At 46.3% G+C, this 21,535-nt stretch overlaps 2 protein-coding genes across 5 annotated transcripts; both read left to right on the top strand.

The window, feature by feature from the left end:
* Positions 1-4,966: 4,966 nt before the first annotated feature.
* On the top strand, positions 4,967-13,752 carry rabepk (Rab9 effector protein with kelch motifs). Of its 2 annotated transcripts, none has more exons than XM_035389703.1 (8): positions 4,967-5,014; positions 7,628-7,686; positions 7,938-8,092; positions 9,382-9,537; positions 11,226-11,387; positions 12,114-12,263; positions 12,653-12,802; positions 13,495-13,752. In XM_035389703.1, exons 2-8 carry the CDS (start codon positions 7,634-7,636, stop codon positions 13,710-13,712), a joined length of 1,044 nt encoding a protein of 347 aa, XP_035245594.1. In that variant the 5' UTR covers positions 4,967-5,014; positions 7,628-7,633; the 3' UTR covers positions 13,713-13,752. The 2 variants fall into 2 exon arrangements, with proteins under 2 accessions (XP_035245594.1, XP_035245593.1); XM_035389702.1 differs by lacking the exon at positions 4,967-5,014 and adding an exon at positions 5,021-5,160.
* Positions 13,753-15,732: 1,980 nt separating this feature from the next.
* Positions 15,733-21,470, top strand: haus4 (HAUS augmin-like complex, subunit 4). Of its 3 annotated transcripts, none has more exons than XM_035390059.1 (10): positions 15,733-15,824; positions 16,109-16,187; positions 16,522-16,661; positions 17,168-17,299; positions 17,442-17,582; positions 18,161-18,257; positions 19,028-19,173; positions 19,637-19,767; positions 20,521-20,589; positions 21,072-21,470. In XM_035390059.1, the coding sequence occupies exons 2-10, from the start codon at positions 16,118-16,120 to the stop codon at positions 21,253-21,255; spliced, it is 1,110 nt and encodes a 369-aa protein (XP_035245950.1). In that variant the 5' UTR covers positions 15,733-15,824; positions 16,109-16,117; the 3' UTR covers positions 21,256-21,470. The 3 variants fall into 3 exon arrangements, with proteins under 3 accessions (XP_035245950.1, XP_035245952.1, XP_035245951.1); XM_035390061.1 differs by lacking the exon at positions 15,733-15,824 and adding an exon at positions 15,831-15,971; XM_035390060.1 differs by lacking the exon at positions 15,733-15,824 and having other exon boundaries at positions 15,978-16,187.
* The last annotated feature ends 65 nt before the right edge of the window (positions 21,471-21,535 follow it).

Genomic DNA, 21,535 nt, shown 5'->3' with positions numbered 1-21,535 from the left:
AATTTGTAATGCACCCTTCATAAAATGCTTGCCACCCAAAATGCACGCAATAAATAAAAGCAATAAAACAGAAAAACAAGAAGGAAGAGGTGACCATGGCCGCTTAGGAGAAGAAAGGCCCAGGAGGGATCGAGTCACGTGCCGTTTTTGGAAGCGTGTGCGTGTCCGTGCCAGGGACAGGGTCAGCCCAGGCAAAGACCCCCCCCAGGGGCTGTTTCCAGTGGAAAATACAAATGGTTTGCTGCAGGCTTCTGAGAGAGCGACGCCTATGCCAATGCCACACATGAGCCCTGTGGCCCCCATAGCCGTTTCTAACCTCTCTCACCTCAACTGACACATCTTATGAACATACATTATCTATACGTTTAAAACATTCGTTTGACCAGTAGAGTCCGAAGGCAGGACTGTTTATGTGGATAAGTATGCATAAGTAAGACGATAAACCAGCCATGTAACATACCTGAAGTAAGTTTGTAAAACACCTAAAGGTCTTGACATATTCATAAAAAGATCTCAGGTGAAAAGTCCATCTTAAACCAACCTAAACTGGTCAAGCTGGTTAAAGCTGCGTTTTTGACTCACCAGTTCACCTGCTGACGAGCCCATATAGTCAGCTAGTCCACCAGCATTGACCATTTGGCTTAACCAGCTTTGTCCAGCTTTGTCCAGCTTTGTCCAGCTTTGACCAGTTTGTCCAGCTTTGACCAGTTTGTCCAGATAGAGACCAGCTTTGACCAGCCACAGACCAGCTACGGCCAGCTAGGAGTATCAAAATTACAGTTTAAACCATCTTCAACCAGCTTAGTATCCCAACTGGTCTCAGCTGGAATTTTCAGTAGGGATAACAGGTCACACTTAGGAAAGACTACATAAATACCTCATGATATTTATGTGACAACTGACCTGTAATGATTACTACTAATGGATGATAAACCAAGAGAGACATAAGCGCAAATTTCTTCAGACCTGAGATAAACCCCTATAATATACGTGGAAATATAAATCACTTTTTTCTCATCATTAAGTATAATTTTTACACCATTGTCATAGTTTCAATGCATGAGCCATACCTTGCCTCTATATAATGGCTATATGTTGCTTCGAAAAGATGACTTAATTTCTTCTAAAGCAAGATATCAATTTTGATTATGATAATGCATATAATGCATTAAATCCGTACTTACCAAACCACCCCCAAGATAAGTCACAAAAGGTTTTTTGAAATTCCAGACATTAGCTGTGAACTAAAGGTGATCATGAACTTGCTACAAAGGCACTTCCCAGGGTCTGGAATAGTCTTCCAGACAAACTCAGGACCTCAGAGTGTCTCATATTTTAAATTCTTTGTTTCTGTTTTTCCAACGGATTTTCTTCTTAAAATCTTTTTTTTTTTTGGTTTTTTTAAGGTTTATAGAAAAATATAATTAGATTTCAAACCAATTTAGATTAAAATCAGTGTTTTACAATGGCCCATTGTCACTGAAAAATCAGGATTAATTAACATTAAGTAAAAATAATACTAGCCAAGAGCAAAACATTTTTTAATCAATGCTGCCCCCTGCTGTTTGAATTATAAAAAAAATTCCTCATATTCAGTTTTTTCTCACGAAGATACATGTTTAAAAACAGTGACTGTATGTGTTTCTGACGCACAATATTCACATACAGCACAGAACTGGCATGCGAAGGCAACACATGGTGAATGGTAAATGGTAAATGGACTGCATTTATATAGCGCTTTTATCCAAACAACACATGAAGTTGTAGTTCACATTACTTAATACTGTTTGGTGTTTAATGAGTTCATTTAATTAGTCCTCACTTTTACAGGAACAGATGTGGCCTACAGTCTCTTGTGTCCAATATTTAAAATGAGTAAATACTCAAATGTATCAATAATTAAAAGTATTCACATGTTACATTACATTACATTACAGGCATTTGGCAGACGCTCTTATTCAGAGCAACGTACAGCAAAGTGTATAACCAAAACCAGGAACAAGTGTGTTGAAAACCCTAGAGGGAAGTAAAGTTCCAAGTGCAGGGAATGACCGCGTAGTTTAACTTGGACCCTGTAGGTTAATCTGATTAACACAAACAAAAACAGCAACAACGCAGTCTATGCAAACAATACAAGCAATAGTTGAGAAGACACGAGTGCAATAATTAAGTCAACTAAGAAACAGCTACCTAGCTACAACCCTAAGCTTACAGTCAGTTAGAGACTACAGGGAGGTAGGGAGGGATGGGGAGAGGTGCAGCCTGAAAAGGTGAGTCTTCAGTTGTCGCTTGAAGGTGGTCAGGGTCTCAGCTGTTCTGACCTCCACGGGGAGGTCATTCCACCATTGCACGGCCAGAACAGACAGGAGCTGTGATCGGGAAGCGCAAGTGCGAAAAGGGGGAGGTGCCAGGCATCCTGAGGTAGCAAAATGGAGGGGTCTGGCTGGCATGTAGGGTTTGCATGCCAGCCAGGGATAGCACCATCGCTTGAACCAGGAGCTGGGTTGCGTAGGTGGTGAGGAAGGGACGGATTCTCCGGATGTTGTACAGGAAGAACCTGCATGTTCGACTCACCGCCGCAATGTTCTGGGAGAGGGACAGTCTGTTGTCCATCACCACTCCGAGGTTTTTGGCAGTGGGTGATGATGACACCACGGTGTCCCGTAAGGAAATAGAAAGGTCAAGGAGGTTAGAGGATGGAGCAGGGATGAAGATCATCTTTGTCTTACCTGGGTTCAGCTTAAGATGGTGGTTATCCACCCAGCTCTGGATGTCCCTCAGGCAAGCAGAGGTGCGAGCGGAGACCTGTGTGTCAGAGGGGGGGAAGGAGAGAAAGAGTTGGGTGTCATCGGCATAACAATGATAAGACAAACCATAGGCAGAGATTACAGGACCAAGAGATTGGGTGTACAGGGAGAACAGGAGGGGACCAAGGACTGAGCCCTGGGGAACTCCTGTGGCAAGGGGGCGAGGTGCCGATACTGCACCAGCCCAGGCGACTTGGAAGGAGCGACCGGAGAGGTAGGACTCGATCCAGTCTAGTGCTGTGCCACAGATCCCCATAGCTGCCAGGGAGGACAGGAGGATGGGGTGGTCGACTGTGTCGAAGGCAGCAGAAAGGTCTAGGAGTGAGGGGAGAGAAAGTGGAGAAACAAGGGGAGGGAACAGAGAGGGGGGAGTGGGGGAGGGTGGCGGTGGATGTGAAGGAGCTGCGGATGTCTGCAATGTTCTCATCAAAGAAAGCCGCGAAGTCATCTGCAGCGAGGGAGAACTGAGGTGGGGGAGGAGGAGTGCTGAGGAGAGAAGAGAAAATGGAGAACAGTTGATGAGGGTTAGAGGCAGATTTATGAATTTTTGATAGTAATTAATTTTAGCAGAGGTTACAGCAGTAGAAAATGCAGCTAGCAGAGACTGGTAGGCAGACCTGTCTGATTGAGCCATGGATTTCCTCCACTTCCTCTCCGCTGCAAGTAGGCTGGCCCGGTTGGTTCGGAGGGGGTCAGACATCTACGGACTGGGAGGGGACGAGCGTGCCGGCCTGGAGACTAGAGGACAGAGAGAGTCAAGTGCTGAGGAGAGCGAGGAAGACAGAGCGGAGGATGCAGAGTCAGTGGGAAGGTTGGAGAAGGATTAAAGAGGGGGGAGTGAGGCAGTGACACTAGAAGCGAGAGAGGAGGGAGAGAAGGAGCGGAGGTTACGGACACAGGTGAACTCAAAGAACAATCAAACCAGAGGGAAGGGAAAACGAGGCAGGTGGAGACGATGATTAAATAACGAGACAATAAAATAAATTGAAAGCAATAATACAATTAACCAACAGGGGAACAAGCAGGACACAAAACAGAAGTGCTGCCATCTGGCGGCCCAACAGGGAAAAACAGACGGAAACACAGAACCATGACATTTACTAATACGATTGCATTTCATGCTGGAAAATAACCCGTTAAACCAGAGAAATTGCTGAGTTGTCTTAATCTTTATTGCAACAGAAACTGACGCTGTAACGAAACGTTAACTACGTCAGGTGGATATAACAGCTGTTTTAGAATGTCATTGCGTCACCCGGACCATTTTTGCAGCCCGGATAAAAATTGGCGTGACACAGCCACAACAGCAAAAATAAAACTATTACTATTATCATTATGATATTTCCTCCAGAGGGGCAGCTCAGCCAAAGAGGGCAAATGGGCTGTTGCTCGGGCAACTTTAGCCCGGCCTTGTGCACGTCCTTGGTGTATGCGTACTTCACCATTATGTCGTTTTGGTAACGTCTAGCCCAGTGTCCTCCAACCCTGGTCCTGGAGAGCTACAGGGTCTGCTGGTTTTTGTTCTCACCTTAAAATCAGCACCCATTTGAAACCCAAGACACCAGGTTGTTTTAGGCCCCTGCTCATCCCTCCTGTGTTATCCTGAAAGAGATGAAGAGAGGGGACCTGTTACCTAACCCTAACCAGGGAGATGGAATGGGGGAGGGGAAAAATTAGATGCTTAGATAGGTGGAAATTAGGGAAGAAGGGAGGAAATGATTTATAAACAACTATCAATTAAGGCCAGAACCCACAGTACAAAATAAATAAAAAATATTTGTTTCTCCTGAAATTTTTCTTAATTATGGCATCGATGTTACGATATGTTTAATATTTGTTTAATTATAGCTACGTTTATTTCTGACCATTGAACTTGATCAATAGACGGATCATCATTCATCATAAATTTCAAAATATTCCTGTCAAGATTTAATTGATGAGACCAACTTAATTTCCCCAAACCGCAATGTATCTCCAATTGTAAACATGCAAGAAGTTGGCAAAATGTACAGTTTGTGCTAAAACGGTCTCTGGTTCAGTTTATAAAAAAGCGTGCGAGCTTTTCTAGTTAAATATGTCTATGGCATATACTGTATGAACGGTTCCTATGTACCCTCTATGGTCTGAGCGTGGCCCATCTCGTGAACCAATAGTGTTCCTCGACGCTCTCGTTTGATTGGTGTATTGAAAAAGCTCAAAGTTGAAAGGTAAGTCAGTAGTGTGGCTAGCTGCTTGTTTCAGGACTTAATCAATAGTTTCGTTCTAACAAAATGCAGTACGGCTAGTTACTTACAGCTAACGTTATCGCATGTATTAGGAATGTTTTGAAGAGCAAGAAATCCAAGTTTTCCAGGTGACACTGATCATTCTAATGCGTATCTTGGCAACGTAAATGGCTTGTTGTCTTTGCGTTGTTTTGAAAACCAATGCTAAGTAATGCAGATCTAACGTAAATGTTGTCAGTTTGATCTCTGTTTATCTTGATGAGTCACATAACAGTCTAATAACAAACGTCAGTTAGCTAGCATATAAGAAATATATAGCTTTATCTTGCTTACTGTTTTATTACGCTATCTACTGGTGTTAGTGAAAATGAGCTAACTATCGATAACGTTCAATCACTCTAACCCTGTACATTTATTGTCATGGCAACGATCAAAATGAATCAAACTCACAAGAAAATTAACAGTATGAGCGCCTATTATCGACCGGGTTCGCGCGAGAGACAGGAAAATGCAAAATGATTTGCAACCGTGTATTAAAGAATTGGCGAAATTTCGGTACCGCCTGTGCCGAGTTATATATAAAAATTGTCCTTGCTATGCTCCTGTGGCTTTTCCCCCCAGTACTTTCCAAATTAGTTTCTTTGTCGGCAAATATGTCGCACAGTTAGAGCTTTAACAGCTAAGGGACGTGTGTCGACCACCTGTCGGGATTAGTGCCGCGGTCCTTCTTTTCTATAATTTGCTGCAAGTGAATACACTCTTAGCCATAATGTAACGTTAAGCATGCATTAACTCAGTATTTCAGCTTCCAAAAAATAGTTCAAATGATCCCATCTACTCGTCCGTTTTTTTCTGTAACACAACATCTTCACCAGTACCTTGTGGTAACACGTGAGGCTGACTACATGTATACACTACATTTCTAAAAGTATGTGGACACCCCTTCTAATTTGTGGTTTTGACTATTTCAGCCACACACCCATTTCTAACAGGTGCATAAAATCAAGCATACAGCACACAGCCATGAAATGTTCATTGACAAACATTGGAAGTAGAATGGGTTGTACTGAAGAGTTCTGTGACATTCAACATGGCACTGTCGTAGGATGCTACCTCCAACAAGACAGTTCATCATATTTCTGCCCTGCTAGAGCTGCCCCAGTCAACTGTAAGTGCTGTTATTGTGAAGTGGAAACGTCTAGGATCAACAACAACTCCGCAGCGAAGTGGTAGGCCACACAAGCTCACAGAACGGGACCACCAAGTGCTGAACCATGTAGTGCGTAAAAATCACCTGTCCTCGGTTACACTCACTTCCAAAGTACTACCTCAAGAAACAACGTCAGAACAAGAACTGTCTGTCAAGAGCGTCATCTAATCGGTTTCCACACAAGCCTATCACCATGCGCAATGCCAAGCACCGGTTGGAGTGGTGTAAAACGCACCGCCATTGAACTCTTGAGCAGTGGAGATGCATTCTCTGGAGTGATGAATCACGCTTCACTATCTGGCAGTCTGACAGACAAATCTGGGTTTGGGGGAATGCATAGTGCCAACTGTAAAGTTTGGTGGAGGAGGAATAATGATCTGGGGCTGTTCTTCATGGTTTGGGCTAGGCCCCTTAGTTCCAGTGAATGGAAATCTTAATGCTACAGCATACAACAATATACTGCAGAATTGTGCACTTCCAACTTTGTGGCAACAGTTTGGGGAAGGGCCTTTCCTGTTTCAGCATGACAGTGCCCCCATGCACAATGCAAGGTCCATAAAGAAGTGGTTTGCTGAGTTTGGAAGGGAAACAATTGACTGGCCTCCACAGACTGTTGACCTCTACCCCATCAAACACCTTTGGGATGAATTGGAAAGCCAGCTGCGAGCCTGGCCTTATACCCAACACCAGAGCCCAACCTCACTGCTTCTGTGGCTGAATGGAAGTGAATCCCAGCAGCCACATTCCATAATTTACTGGAAAGCCTTCCCAGAATGGAGGCCAATATAGCGGCAAAGGGGGATCCAACTACATATTAATGCACATGGTTTTGGAATGGGAATTAATATGGAGTTCAGCAATTACATATGGGTGTGATATTCAGGTGTCCGCATACTTTTGGAAATGTAGTGTAACATTACAAAGCATTTAGCCAACAATACTCAGTCCTTTGCTTCTTATCATCCTCCTTAATGAAATGGGTTGAACAATGACTAGACTTGACATTGTGATTGTGAACAAAACATTGTGATTAAGGAATTCCGAGTGTTTTCCTGGTCTAAAAGTTAATATTGTAAAAGAGGTCATATTAATATAATAAAATGTGTATGCATGAAGTCAAATTCTTTTCATTTAGATAGTTTATCACGTGTATTTTCACAGACATGCTAAGACTTGCATTTTAATTGGCAACGGCATTCAATCCACTAGAATAAATATGAAATAAATATTAGCTTTTGAGGTGGTCCCCATGCCTGGTTGATGATAGGTGCTCGAACGCTACCCACTCTCACACACACAACACGATTTAGCAAAACAAGGTACATCAACATTATCCAATTGTCACAGAAGCAGTACTTGATGTGTTTCTTTTTTTTTACTAACAGTTAACAATGGAATTTCTTCCTATCCTTGAACCAGAAGACAAGCCTCGAGATTCAATTTGGTAAAGTTAATAATGCACTTCATATTTGTGTTGATTTTTAATATATGTTAGATAAAGTTTGTTTCATTCGCTGTTTCAGTGACATCTCCACAGTGCCACATCAGTCCCGATTCTTGATCTTTAATTAACGCACTGTCTGCGCTTAAGATGAGAAAGAGCTCACGGCACGTAATGTTAAGCTACGCCACAATAATATTCGCTAAGTTTGCTGCCGAAAATTCTGACGAAATTTCCTAATGTTACTTACACAGGTACGCGGTGGTGCCCCGAGGAGGGGGTCCTGGGGTCAGCGTGGGTCACACCTGCACGTACGTTTCGGGCAAGGACGCGGGCAAGGGCAAGATCCTTATCGTCGGAGGAGCCAACCCTAACGGCAGCTTCTCAGAGTCTCACGTCCTGAATCTCGGTAAACACATCTCAACAGTATTCGCCCGATACCTTCTGCTGGCAGTTTTCTTCTGAAGAAAGCTCCAAGACCGCAGGAAAATCAATTCAAATTTATTTCTATGGTGCCTTTAGCAAACTTTTGTAATGATACGCTTTACGATGGACACTGGCCTGAGCCCGCACAAAAGCAAGCCTAGGGCAAGGGCGGCAAGGAAAAACTCCCTGGGTGGAGGTTCCATTCGAGAAGCTAAGTTTTGTTTTTGTCCAAATCCTCAGGATTAGCAGAAAGACAGAAATATTCTGAAGCACAGAATATTGATGATGATGTCACCCCTGTTTCACAGATTTTATTGAGCCATGGTATTCACTCTTGCCCTTGGGAGAGCTGCAGGGTGGCTGGATTTTTTTCCCTCATTTTAAGATAAAAAAATTAATTGAGACACTGGAAACCAAGTGAGGTCTCGTTTGGAGAGAGCACACGCACCTGGGTTGTGTTAGCTAATCAGCCCAGGTGCTTAAAGGTGTGCTGCTCTCCACAGTTCGGGGCCGAGACCAGGAGCTCACACCGAGAGTGCGTTTCTTTATTTGAGTTGCGTTCATTTCAGTTTTGTTTCTTTAAATAAGACGGGGAACAGTGAACCCCCACTGAAAAGTGGGAGGATCTGGTCTGCTGAAAAGCAGGCCAGCTACAGAGCTGGGAACTGAAATAGATTTTTGTTTTACTTTCTTTTGTCTTTGTTATTTTAGCTTGTTGTTTTAGTTTATTGTTTTTGCCTGGAACTTGTGAGGGGGAAGGGTGAAGATGGCGTTTATTTTGTGTTTGTGCGGGTGCTCGCTCTCTCTGTCTCTCTCCATGCGACAACCAACGGTGTTCCCCGGCACTGCCGCATCTCCCTCCCAGGGGTGTCACACTGGCCTGTGACAATTATATGTATAAAAAAAGCATTTTATTTGATTTAATTGTAGTGCTGCATATTTGCAAACACGTGCGCCTCCTGGAGTTGTACCAAGAGCTAGAGTGAATACCACTGCTTTGACCCACCAGGGGCTCAAGTTCCCACTTGCTGTCGTCCAAGGCGAAATATTCTAGTGCCATGCACCTTAGGATCGTTCAGGGTGAGGGCGTGACCCGGGACAGCGCCGTGTCGGTGGGTGTCCCGTCCGGTCACGTTGGCGTTGGAAGCCCCCGTCACCGGGCGCCGCCTCCCATCGCTAGGACAGAGAGGAGAAGGAAGGCGACGGGGGGGGGGACGAGCTGACCGTGTCGTTAGCCCTGTGGAACCCGTGGCTCTTTCCCCCCCTGCGCAGACCGCCATGAGTGGGACGTCCCGGAGTGGGGGGGCCTGCTGGCGCGGTACGAGCACTGCAGCTTCGTGCCGGAGAGCGCCCCCTGCAGCCTGTGGGTGTTTGCCGGGGCCCATCAGAGCGGCAACCGCAACTGCGTACAGACCCTACAGACGGAAGGTAACTGCGTACAGACCCTACAGACGGAAGGTAACTGCGTACAGACCCTACAGACGGAAGGTAACTGCGTACAGACCCTACAGACGGAAGGTAAATGCGTACAGACCCTACAGACGGAAGGTAACTGCGCACAGACCCTACAGACGGAAGGTAACTGCGTACAGACCCTACAGACGGAAGGTAACTGCGCACAGACCTTACAGACGGAAGGTAACTGCGTACAGACCCTACAGACGGAAGGTAACTGCGTACAGACCCTACAGACGGAAGGTAACTGCGTACAGACCCTACAGACGGAAGGTAACTGCGTACAGACCCTACAGACGGAAGGTAACTGAGTACAGACCCTACAGACGGAAGGTAACTGCGTACAGACCCTACAGACGGAAGGTAACTGCGTACAGACCCTACAGACGGAAGGTAACTGCGTACAGACCCTACAGACGGAAGGTAACTGCGTACAGACCCTACAGACGGAAGGTAACTGCGTACAGACCCTACAGACGGAAGGTAACTGCGTACAGACCTTACAGACGGAAGGTAACTGCGTACAGACCCTACAGACGGAAGGTAACTGCGTACAGACCCTACAGACGGAAGGTAACTGCGTACAGAACCTACAGACGGAAGGTAACTGCGTACAGACCCTACAGACGGAAAGTAACTGCGTACAGACCCTACAGACGGAAGGTAACTGCGTACAGACCCTACAGACGGAAGGTAACTGCGTACAGACCCTACAGACGGAAGGTAACTGCGCACAGACCCTACAGACGAAAGGTAACTGCGCACAGACCCTACAGACGGAAGGTAACTGCGTACAGACCCTACAGACGGAAGGTAACTGCGTACAGAACCTACAGACGGAAGGTAACTGCGTACAGACCCTACAGACGGAAAGTAACTGCGTACAGACCCTACAGACGGAAGGTAACTGCGTACAGACCCTACAGACGGAAGGTAACTGCGTACAGACCCTACAGACGGAAGGTAACTGCGCACAGACCCTACAGACGGAAGGTAACTGCGCACAGACCCTACAGACGGAAAGTAACTGCGTACAGACCCTACAGACGGAAGGTAACTGCGTACAGACCCTACAGACGGAAGGTGAAGGGCACTGTGTGTTTAGGGGTGTGGGTGTATGTGTATGTGTGTGTGAGTATGTGTGTGTGTCTTTGTTAATTTGTGTGTGTGCGCGTGTGTCTTTGTTCATTTGTGCTCATTTGGGTATGCGTGTGTGTCTTCGCTGATTTATGTGTGTTTGTGTGTGTGCGGGCGCATGTGTGTGTACGTGCTTGTGTGTCTTTGTTCATTTGTGTGTGTGTGTATGTACATGTGCGCGTGCGTGTGTGTCTTTGTTCATTTGTGTGTGTGTGTGTACATGTGCGCGTGCGTGTGTGTCTTTGTTCATTTGTGTGTGTGTGTGTACATGTGCGCGTGCGTGTGTGTCTTTGTTCATTTGTGTGTGTGTGTGTGTATGTGTGCGCGTGCGTGTGTGTCTTTTTTCATTTGTGTGTGTGTGTGTGTATGTGTGCGCGTGCTTGTGTGTCTTTGTTCATTTGTGTGTGTGTGTGTGTACATGTGCGCGTGCGTGTGTGTCTTTGTTCATTTGTGTGTGTGTGTGTATGTGCGCGCACACACAGGAGTGAACGTGTCCCGATAGCTTGCTCTTGCCGCGTCTGCAGGCGGCGGGTCATGGAGGAGCGTGCAGGTGACGGGGTGCCCCCCCTCGGCCAGGACGTACCACACCAGCTCCGCCTGCGTGGGGGACAGGCTGTTCGTCTTCTCTGGGGGAGACGCAGGGGCCGCGCCCGTCTCCGACCTCCAGCTCCACGTCTTCGACTCGGGTCAGTCCCGCTTCAGACGCGCCCTCTGGTTGGGCGGTTCCCAAACGCGGTCTGGGGCCCACGTGTCATTGGCTGAGATCAACTCCAACTTACACAAAATTCAGCTGCCCGTGTGTTGACCAGGACCAGAAGGAGAGCACACATTACACCAGTTTAGAATTGACTTTAAGATTATTTTATTGGTCTACAAATCACTAAATGGTCTCGCTCCCGACTACATGTCTGACATGGTTTTAAGATATGTACCCACTAGATCCCTCAGGTCCTCTGGTAGTTGTCTCTTGATTGTTCCAAGGGTCCGGTCTAAGATCCACGGCGAGGCCGCTTTTAGCCACTATGCCCTCAGCCTGTGGAACGGCTTGCAGGAGGACCTGAGGGTGGCAGAGAGTGTAGATATCTTTAAAAGAAAGCTTAAAACACACCTTTTTAGCCTGGCTTTTATCTAGTGTGTGTTGATTTCGACTTGCATTTTTACTGTTATTTATTATTTTATTATTAGTTTTATTATACTATATTTTATTTATTCATTTTCATGTTTTTTATTTAAACTTCTGTTCTCTTTAACTTACTCTTATTTCCACTTTTTATGTTCAGCACTTGGAGTTACATCTGATGTATGACTTGTGCTATATAAATAAAGTTTGATTGATTGATTGATTGATTGATTGGTGCTAAGGCCTTGTGGACTGACCCCCCCCCCCCCCCCCCCCGCCACCTCGTTTGCAGTGTCCCTGACCTGGCACCAGCCCGAGACGCAGGGCAGGCCTCCTTCCCCGAGGCACGGCCACATGGTGGCAGCGGTGGGCTCCAGGCTCTACGTCCACGGAGGACTCGCGGGGGAGAAGTTCCACAGCGACATGCACTGCCTGGACACCGGTGAGCGGAACTCGCCGTGACCGCGTAGTAATGCTTCGCCACGTGTCATCGCCCCACGTGTGACGACGCTCCTGGCAACTCGGGGAACAAAACAGGCTTTTCAGGGCTCTACGCAAACATCTTTTCCAAGGAGCGCAAGTGCTCTACAGTTGAGGAGCACGCTAACGCATTCCAGTTAGTAGAAGTTCTCCTGAATTATTTTTCCAGTTAGCACACATCAGTTTTCAGGAGCAAACGACCCTACAATGGGAGCACCGTAGAGCCCTGCGTTAGTCTTGAAGCACGGACTGCGCGTAGTGTAAGGAAATAAGAGCGCCTGGAAGGACTCAGACCGTGTTTGCTTGTCTTTGTGCTCCTGGGCTGACGGCGTTCTCGCGGCCTCGCCGCAGCGACGATGAAGTGGGAGCGGGTTCGAGCCAAGGGCGACGCCCCGCCGGGCGTGGCCTCCCACGCGGCGGCGACCCTCGGGAAGAGCGTCTACGTCTTCGGGGGGCTGACTGCCGACGGGGCCACCAACTCCACGTACAGGTTCCACACCGGTGGGTCACTACCTCACATTGCAGGCATTTAGCAGACTCAGTTGACTGGGGCAGACTCAGAGCGGCTTACATTGTACCAATTATACAGCCGGATATGTATGCTGGAGCAATGCGGGTTAAGCAGGCTAAGCTCAAGGGTACGACGGCAGTGTCCTACAGGGGACCTTTGGGTTACAAGACCAACTCCTTCGCCATTATACTGCACTGGCGCCCGGGTCGGACGGAGCCGGTGTGGCTCCCTGGGTCAGATCACTGCGGTTGTCTGTCAGTTTGATATGTCACTGCAGTCTTAGCGATATTCATATCGTTTGCTCCATTTTTTATGACCGATTATTATTATTTTTTATTGTTACGGGCCATCTTTGTCATTTTACGTCACGTTTTTCAGAGTTGGTGCAGTATCAGAAAAACGTGTGAGATAACAAGGACTATGTGTACGATATAAACACAGCACGCCTTTCATAGTTTTAACGCTTTTCAATCTATTGCATTGTTATGCATGCATTGCAGTTAGCCCTACCATTGAAAGAGTACAGCTCAGAATGGCAGTTGCATTAGTGGTACAGCTCAGTGTACCGCACTGGGAGACAATGTTGTGAAGAAGCCTTATTTTCGCTCAAACAAATCTTTTTGCATCAGCATCTTTTACGATGGTCCTAAATTTCCTCCCTGTGCCTCTACCTTTCGAGCAGACAGACAGCGCTGGACCCTGCTGAAGTTCGAAGGAGACCTGCCCGCGAACAGACTGGACCATTCCATGTGTGTGGTGCCCTGGAGAGTCAGGACGGAGGGGCGCGGAGTGGGGGACCAGGTCTCCGAACCCGAGACTGTCCACCTGTGCTTCGTCTTCGGGGGAATGGACACCCACGGGGTGATCCACAGTGACTGTGTTGCAACTGTGTTGCCGTGAGGCGTCAGTTATTTCAAAATAAAATTAAGTATTTATTTAATTATTGACCAATTTATTTATATATTTCCATATTTATTTATTTCATTTTGGCACGTTTAGTCCTCCACAATTGAAATTCTCTCAAAATAAAATCTAGATTTTTGTTTTCATTTTTTTTTCATTTTGGGTTAAAAGTATAATATCTTATTGGCTTATTTTAAAATACATTTAGAATAAATAACAACTGACAAAGATAAACACACATTGAATGAACGTAAATTAAAAATATATCGATACAAATATACTTTTATAAACCTTTGTATGACCAAAACATATATTTCAGTAAATTATGTGGTTATACAAACTGGCCAAATGTAAAAGCAGACCCCTTGGATAAAATACTAAAAAATAAATAATAATTTCAGTGGTGAAAACTCAACATTTTTACTCAACACTTTGCACAGCACCCATTGTTTTCACGATTTGTTTGTTGAACAGAAACAGAAACTATAAGATTCCTTGTTTCCTTGGCCTCTGCATTTGACACTGTTGACCATTGCATCCTCCAGCCTTCCCTTCCTGCAATACCATGCCTGAGGCTCTCTACGGGACTTCCCCAGTGGCTCTGTCCTAGGTCCCCTCCTCTTCTCCCTCCAAATGCCTAATCCAGCCTAATCCAGCGATTCCCAAACCCAGTCCTGGGGACTCTCCTGTGTATGCTGGTTTTCGTTCCAACCACAACCACAATCCCATAATTTTAACAAACTGTTTCTTAATTAGGTGCTTTACCCGTTTAAAGAGATTGTTTACCCTCTTAAGCCATATTTGGTCTGAAATAGCTTTGCATTCCACAAACAATAAAATTCCAATGTTGTTGTTGTGCTACATTGTGCTTATTGTGTGACACTGCAAACACATAAAAAGAGGTCACTGAAAGACAGAAGTAAATCAATATGCTTCTAATTAGGTTGTTGAATACATGCTTAATTTCCTTCATAATTATTTCCTTGAACTTATTAACACAATGCAGGTTTGTCTCATTGCCGTTTACTTTGTCTTTGAATTCTTCATTGTCCTCCAGATGGTTAGTTTTAATTGTCCGGTGTCCACACTTTCACCAGTTAGGAACCTTATGATTCACCTCAGTCTTTAATGTGAAGTTTTACCACTTTTTATGCAATTATTTTGCAATACAGCACAATAAGTACAGTATGAACATGGGAATTTTATTATTTGTGGCACGAATAATGTAGCTATTTCTGACATAATGTAGTTTAAGAGGGTAAATGATTCCTCTAAATGTGAAAGTACCCAGGGATTGCGACCGGTTGGAGCGAAAACCAGCTCACACGGGGGCCCCATGACTAAGTTTCGGAACCCCCGCCCTAATGGGTCATGTGATAGCTATATACTCATTGCTTGTCACATCATTTGTAGGCCGATGCATCTCAGCTCTTTCTTCCCTTCTCACCATCTGACCCACAAGTCTTCACACACACCTCAGCCTTACTGACTGAGATCTTCAGCCGGATGGGAAATGACCACCTAAAGCTCTACCCGGCACAGACTTAGATACTACACATCCCTGCCATGTCTTCTCCCCGGGAATGTCAAACAATTAATAGACAAATAAATTCCCCAAGACAAGAAAGACAACCCTCTAATTATAAGAATGCCCAATTTCTGCATCAGTGGCAGGGATAATGAAACATTTTATCATTCCAAAGAGCTAGATGTTACCACAGACATCATGACAAGGTATCAAGATACAGAATTGTGGTATAAGAACTATATAGCTCTTCTTTTCTGTGAGTAGTAGACATAGGTTCGAGAATAGATGCCTCGCTTTGGTTTCGTTTTATCATCTAGTGGACGACCTGATTGCAGTGTTATTCTTCAGGGGACAATAACACAAATTCGACTCGTCAAGCAAAAGATTCTCATACATCCCCCACAAATATATAAACAATTTGCATTTGGAGTGTTTTAAAACATTCCATGAAAACATAAACACGTAAAAACCCAAAGTTAGTCAAAATATGCAGTATATTACAGCCAAATACCCCTTTCACTCCGGCAATGGTTTCACCCAGGAGCAGCAGTTAAGTCTGGAAAGGCGCGCGTTAGGAATAGGTAGGAACTATTTGTATTAAATTCTTGATACTTTCTCCGATTGGTTTGAAAATAGTTTCGGAATTGTCCGATTTCGAATAGCACTGTTTTCTTGAATGTACGTGTCAAACGGTTTAAGTATTGCCATGTAGCTCTCGCCACTAGCAGGCAAGTTATCTTGAGTTCGATTTAGAGCGAAAGGATTTATTTGTCATCAATTTATTCTGATCTTTTAAACCTCCTACTCAGTAGCTTGTTTACTAGGGAAGGCAACGTTGTAAAACTTTACTTTACCTTCTAAACAGTAGTGCGCGATGTCGTTGGGTCCTGATTCGGTGACCTCTGTCCATCCCCTGGGACACGGAGACGACATGCACCAACAAGGTAACTGGACTGGGTGGCTGGTTAGCGCACTAGCTGTTCGTTCAAAACGGTCAGAATATAACATATAGCTAAATGTCTGGTGCCAAGTAGTAGCTAATTAATGAAGTGCATGCGATTTATCTGTGCATATATCAAGTAACATTAATTCACGATGTGTCGTTATCAACACTTGTCAGTGTAGTTGAATTAATGTTATTGTCAACATCTCCATTATACGTGCTTTCTTTAAGCACGGCGAAAATTACACGTTCGCTTTGTGTCCCGAGATGCATTCACCTGGGTACTTGGTGACGCACACAGGTATTTGACTCGTGCCCCTCTGTCCTTCTGGCAGTTCTGGCCTCCTTCCCTCTGTGTCAGCTGACTGAAGAGGACCTGGCGCAGAACCCCCTGTTCTGCCGGCTCCTGGCTTCCCTCTCTCAGCACGTGGACCACACAGGCCTCAGCCTGCCCCTTCGGAAAGACCTGGAGAAGGTGAAGGGATGGTTCCTGAACCGCACTTCCTCCATACGCATGCACACATACACACATGCACATACACACAGGCACATACACGCACACACGCACATGTACACGCGCACAAACGCGCACACACACACATATACACACACACACAAACGCACGTGCGCGCACACACACATGCACACACAAACACGCGCGCACACACACACACATACACACTCACGCGCATACACACACACACACAAACGTGCACATACACACCATAATCTCTTCCCTGTCTCTAAAGATGGAGTAACATCTATTCTGTATAATTTAATCTGTTCACACCCTGTAAGTAACAACCGATGGATCATGGCTGGGATAATATGTGTCACAAGCTCGCCGCACACTATTATAATGTTAACAGAACTGGCTGGTGTGTAGGGTCTGACGATGTTTTAACGGAGCAGCCTTGTTTGGCTGCCCGGTCGGGCTGAAGTGGTGCAGGTGAACGTGACCATGTGACCATGTGACCGCAGGCGGAACAGGAGCTCCGGGTGCAGAGACTGGGCTGGCTGCGGTCAGAGAGCCTGCTCCAGCTGCTCCGGGAAATGGCCCAGGAGCACTGTGTCCGAAAGCACCACTCCAGCACCACTGCGGACGACGACAAGGTACTGGGCCGCGCTTCGCTGGGTCCTTTTCTTTCCACGTTTATCCTGGCGTGTACACAGTCGGATTAAAGCGTGTTTTCCGAGCGAGACCAGGATGCGAAACGATCGTGATTGACTGAGAGAGGTGTGTTTCTCTGGGCAGTTCTATGAGACCCTGGAGCAGTGCTTGCTGGTGGCTCAGTGTGTCAGGCAGCTGGACCCCAGCTCCACTGTGGGCCAGGATCAGCCCCAGCTCCTGGGACTCTCTGCCCAGCATGTACTGGGCCTCATGCCTCCTGAACAGGTACTCTGTCTCCCCCCCCTCTCCCTCTCTCACACACTCTCTCTCACCCTCATGCTCACACTCAAAACATTTTTTTTCAAATTTAAAATGCTTTATTGGCATTACAACAAGGATGACAGGAATAACAACAAGAATAAATAGAATGAAAATAACAAACATAAATAATAATATAACTCACTTTCTCCCACACTCTCACGCTCTCTCTCATACTCCCACACTCTCTCACACACTCTCACTCTCTCTTTCTCACACACGCACACACTCTCTCACTTTCTCTCACACTCTCTTTCACACACGCACACCCACCAAAACTTGCTGTCTGTCTGACACACTGAACCAGGTACTCTCTCACAATCTCTCTCTCTCTCTCACACTCACTTACACACTCTCTCACGCATTCGATTTTTCACACATACAGACGAACACAAACGTACTGTCTGTCTCACGCACACACACACACACACACACACACACACACACAGGCGGTGCTGGTCTCACCTGAGAAAGGTGACCGCAGAGAGGAGGCGGCACCTCTCTGGAGGTTGTGTTTGATGTGTCGGAGGCGGTTCTTCCTCCAGGACGTGCGCTGCATGAAACGCCGGCTGCTGGTGGAGCTGGAGAAGCGCCTGAAGGAGAAGTGCTGGGCCCTCCTCTCGTACCACCAGCCCGACTGCGGTAAGGCCTGTCGGAGCTGGCCCTGGCTTCTCGTCTAGCGGTGGGCCAGCGAGTCTTCATCAGCTACCAAAGTGGGTGGAGCTGTCACATTTTATCAGCGATTCACTTTCAAATTAGTCGGCGTTTGTTTGGAAGAGCACAGTCTTCTGATTGGTTCATAGGAGTCTGATTGACACCCCGTAGAGTCTGACTCTTCCCTCACCACTGTGCTGATGGGGGACCTTTCTGTCCTACTTTTGGACTCCTTACAAATACCTGGGTGGCTGGCCCCTCCCCCCTGAATGCCTGCACTTCCAGGTCACCTGCCTCCTGTCTGTTCTGGCGGAATGAGCTTCCCACTACCGTCAGGACAGCAGAAACCCTGCCCATCTTCCAACTCAAACTGAAGACCCACCTCTGCAGACTGCACCATTGGCTCTCCTGAGCTTCATTAGCCGTCCTATAGTTCTTACTTTGGATTTCCTTTTGGAGTAATGTTAAAGCTATTGCTGTCTAAGGATACACTATCTCTATAGCAGTATTTACTTTGTTTGCACTACTAATTGTTGGTTTGTTCCGTTGACTTTACATTTATTGATTATAAATGTGTCTTTCTGTGTCCTTCTCAGTGATATCACACTTTTGTATTCCTGAGGTAAACATTGCTATTCTCGACTTGTGTACGGATAATCGCATCTGATTGTAACTTATTGAATAATATCCGGGCACAGATTAGTGCTGTTGATATTGTGTGTAAATATTAGTAACTCGCAGACTCCCGTCCTGCACAGAGAACGAGAGCGAAGGATTGAAGAGCTTGAAGCTCTCTCGTCTGCCAGAGACCCTGGAGAATGAGAGCAAGAGGGCCGAGGGCCTGAGGGAGAAGCACAAGGAGAGTGCCGCCCTGCTGCAGCGGCAGACTCATCGCTACCTCTCCGTAAGCCCCGATTCCCGCTTAGTCCTGTCTCTGAGGCTAACGCACACCCCATGATACTGTAATTTGGCTGATTTAAAAAAAAATTTTTTAGCTGGCTTCTCGTTTAGCTAGTTTTAATTAGGTTATGTGATCTGCAAAAAGACAAAGTGGATAAGCATTGAAGCTACATTTTTGGCTACCGTTAAGAGAATTTTTCCCCCTGATTTATGGGTTTGGTGTGTGCGTACGTGCGTGTGTGTGTGTGCATGTGTGGTTTTTCTTCTCCTCAGGAACCAATCACGTTCATGATACCTCACTGTTTCGCAGTCTCCCAGAACTTCCATCTTCTGATAACAAACCTTACTCATTAACTAACTGCAGTGCTTTTCACACTTTATCTCTGGGCCCAGATCTTCTCTTGTTCGGTAAATCTTCCACGGGCCCCCAGTTAAGGCCTCTTCTATCTCGTCCCCCCCCCCCCCAGGAGCTGCTGGGCTGTGTCCAGATCCTGCAGTCCGTCATTCTTGACCATCGTCTGAAGGCCCAGAAGGAGCTGGACGTGAAGAAAGTGGAGTACCTGGACGCCAAGTGTCAGATCATCATCCGCAAGATAAGGTGGGAAGCAAACCCCCCCAGACCTGACTGGGACGGTTCCCACATTGTTGAATTTCCCAAAATGAGCTAAAATTACATTGGGGAGGGACTACATTTTTAGAGTGGTACTGCAATGGTGTTGGATGTCTCTGGTTAGAAATTTTGGTGATCATCTGGAAAAGCATCATATCCCCATTTTACACTAACCCTTAACGCCAGACCCTGAATCAGAATCCATGTCCTTGCTCTGAATGTTTGGGGTTCAGTTTCGTCTCGAAAGAGACGATCGTCAGACAGAATTCATTTTCACAGATATAAACATAACCTGGGTCAAATACGTATTTGTTTTGGATTCAGATACTTTTCTGCGCTCTGTTGATCTTGCCTAGTGCTGAGCCAGCTACTGTAATAGGACCAAAAGGTGGGGTTTGCATAGGTATGTCATAGGTTCCAGTACACCAGACGAGCTCAGTAAAGCGTAGAAAAGTATTTGAAGCCAGAACAAATATGTAATTGACCCAGGTCTGGATACGAAGGCCGGTTCTTTATTGAGCGATTGGTGGTCGGCCTTCTCTATGACCTAGCCGACCTTGTTACTTATGGCTTCTTGAATTTGCGGGAATTAATCGTTGAAAGCGCTTGAGAAGTCTTCAGACCGGTGGCGAAGGTAAGTGTGGAGCCTGCAGTCCGGGCGGCCGTATGTGAGCCCGGCGTTCGGCCGGCCGGCCGCGGCAAGCAGCGCCCGTCTTCAGGCTCTTCCTTTTCCACCTCCAGGGTGGAGATGCTCGAGATTCAGCTGGCCACCTACACGCCGGAGGCGATCGCCGCCCACCGAAAAATCAGGTGAGGATCTGGAGCGCCTGACCCTCATTTATGCGCCTCCGCCTTCAGGGAAGTGCGCTCGTGTGCAAACGAGATCCAGGTTAGATTCCCAAAAACGGCCTAATCATCGACACTATATTTTTAGTTGATTATTTTTGTCATCCAAACCCACAAGCAAATCTACACAAGGACTCGCTTGCAAGACTCGTTATCTCTGCTACTAATTTAAGTAAGAAAGTTTTTAAAATATTTTTGAGAATCAAATGCAGTTTGTTACAAATGCAATTTTTCCTTCATAATTTAACACCTGTTCTCAGCATCGTGAGTGAATGTGAAGGGAGACTCGACTGCAGTTTGCGTTTAAACTGTAATGTAAAACAGAGGGGTCGGTGTTGCCCAAAATGGCCAGTCAGATATGGGTCACTGACAGCCCAGAACGTCCCGTATTGTGCATCTGTGATCGTCATGATTGGCCTTGGTTTTCCTCCGGTTCCCCGTCTCAGGGACGTGCTGGACGGCGAGCTGAGCGCTGCTCGGGCGGAGAAGCAGTCCGCGGACTCCGTGCTGTCCTCCTTCCAGATCCTGGGGCAGGAGTTTGAGGCCCTGGTCGAGGAGTACTCCCGCCTCCGTCACGAGATCGACAACAAGCGCTGGGCCCTGCAGGAGTTCTCCCAGCACAGCCACTGAGGAAGCGGGGTCCGGGAGCCCCTCCCCTCCCCTCCCTGGAGCCCTTCCTTGGCTCCACTCCCACACCAGAGTGATAAAGACCCTTACAGCGAGAAGTTGTACATATGACTAAATAAATATTTTGTAAACAGAATCTCATTGTTCTGTGTATTAGATTACATTTTTTGTGTTTTGATTCATGTAACTAAATTTTTGTGAATAAAATTGTCACAGAATTCTCTTGTGCTGTGTTTCTTTACATTTGATAGTGCAATACTCCATGCATTACTTATACTTGAAG

Source organism: Anguilla anguilla, chromosome 14 (genome assembly GCF_013347855.1).
Source record: "Anguilla anguilla isolate fAngAng1 chromosome 14, fAngAng1.pri, whole genome shotgun sequence".
NCBI lineage: Eukaryota > Metazoa > Chordata > Actinopteri > Anguilliformes > Anguillidae > Anguilla > Anguilla anguilla.
This window is presented reverse-complemented; position numbering and strand designations above follow the sequence as displayed.

What these genes read in the sequence shown, in the direction of transcription:
- haus4 (XM_035390059.1), top strand. Translation starts at nt 16,118, where the DNA reads ATGTCGTTGGGTCCTGATTCGGTGACCTCTGTCCATCCCCTGGGACAC. An exon ending in TTCGGAAAGACCTGGAGAAG is followed by an intron (nt 16,662 to 17,167) that starts GTGAAGGGATGG and finishes ATGTGACCGCAG; the next exon opens with GCGGAACAGGAGCTCCGGGT. An exon ending in GCCGCCCACCGAAAAATCAG is followed by an intron (nt 20,590 to 21,071) that starts GTGAGGATCTGG and finishes TCCCCGTCTCAG; the next exon opens with GGACGTGCTGGACGGCGAGC.
- rabepk (XM_035389703.1), top strand. Translation starts at nt 7,634, where the DNA reads ATGGAATTTCTTCCTATCCTTGAACCAGAAGACAAGCCTCGAGATTCA. An exon ending in ACAGACCCTACAGACGGAAG is followed by an intron (nt 9,538 to 11,225) that starts GTAACTGCGTAC and finishes CCGCGTCTGCAG; the next exon opens with GCGGCGGGTCATGGAGGAGC. An exon ending in CACGTACAGGTTCCACACCG is followed by an intron (nt 12,803 to 13,494) that starts GTGGGTCACTAC and finishes CCTTTCGAGCAG; the next exon opens with ACAGACAGCGCTGGACCCTG.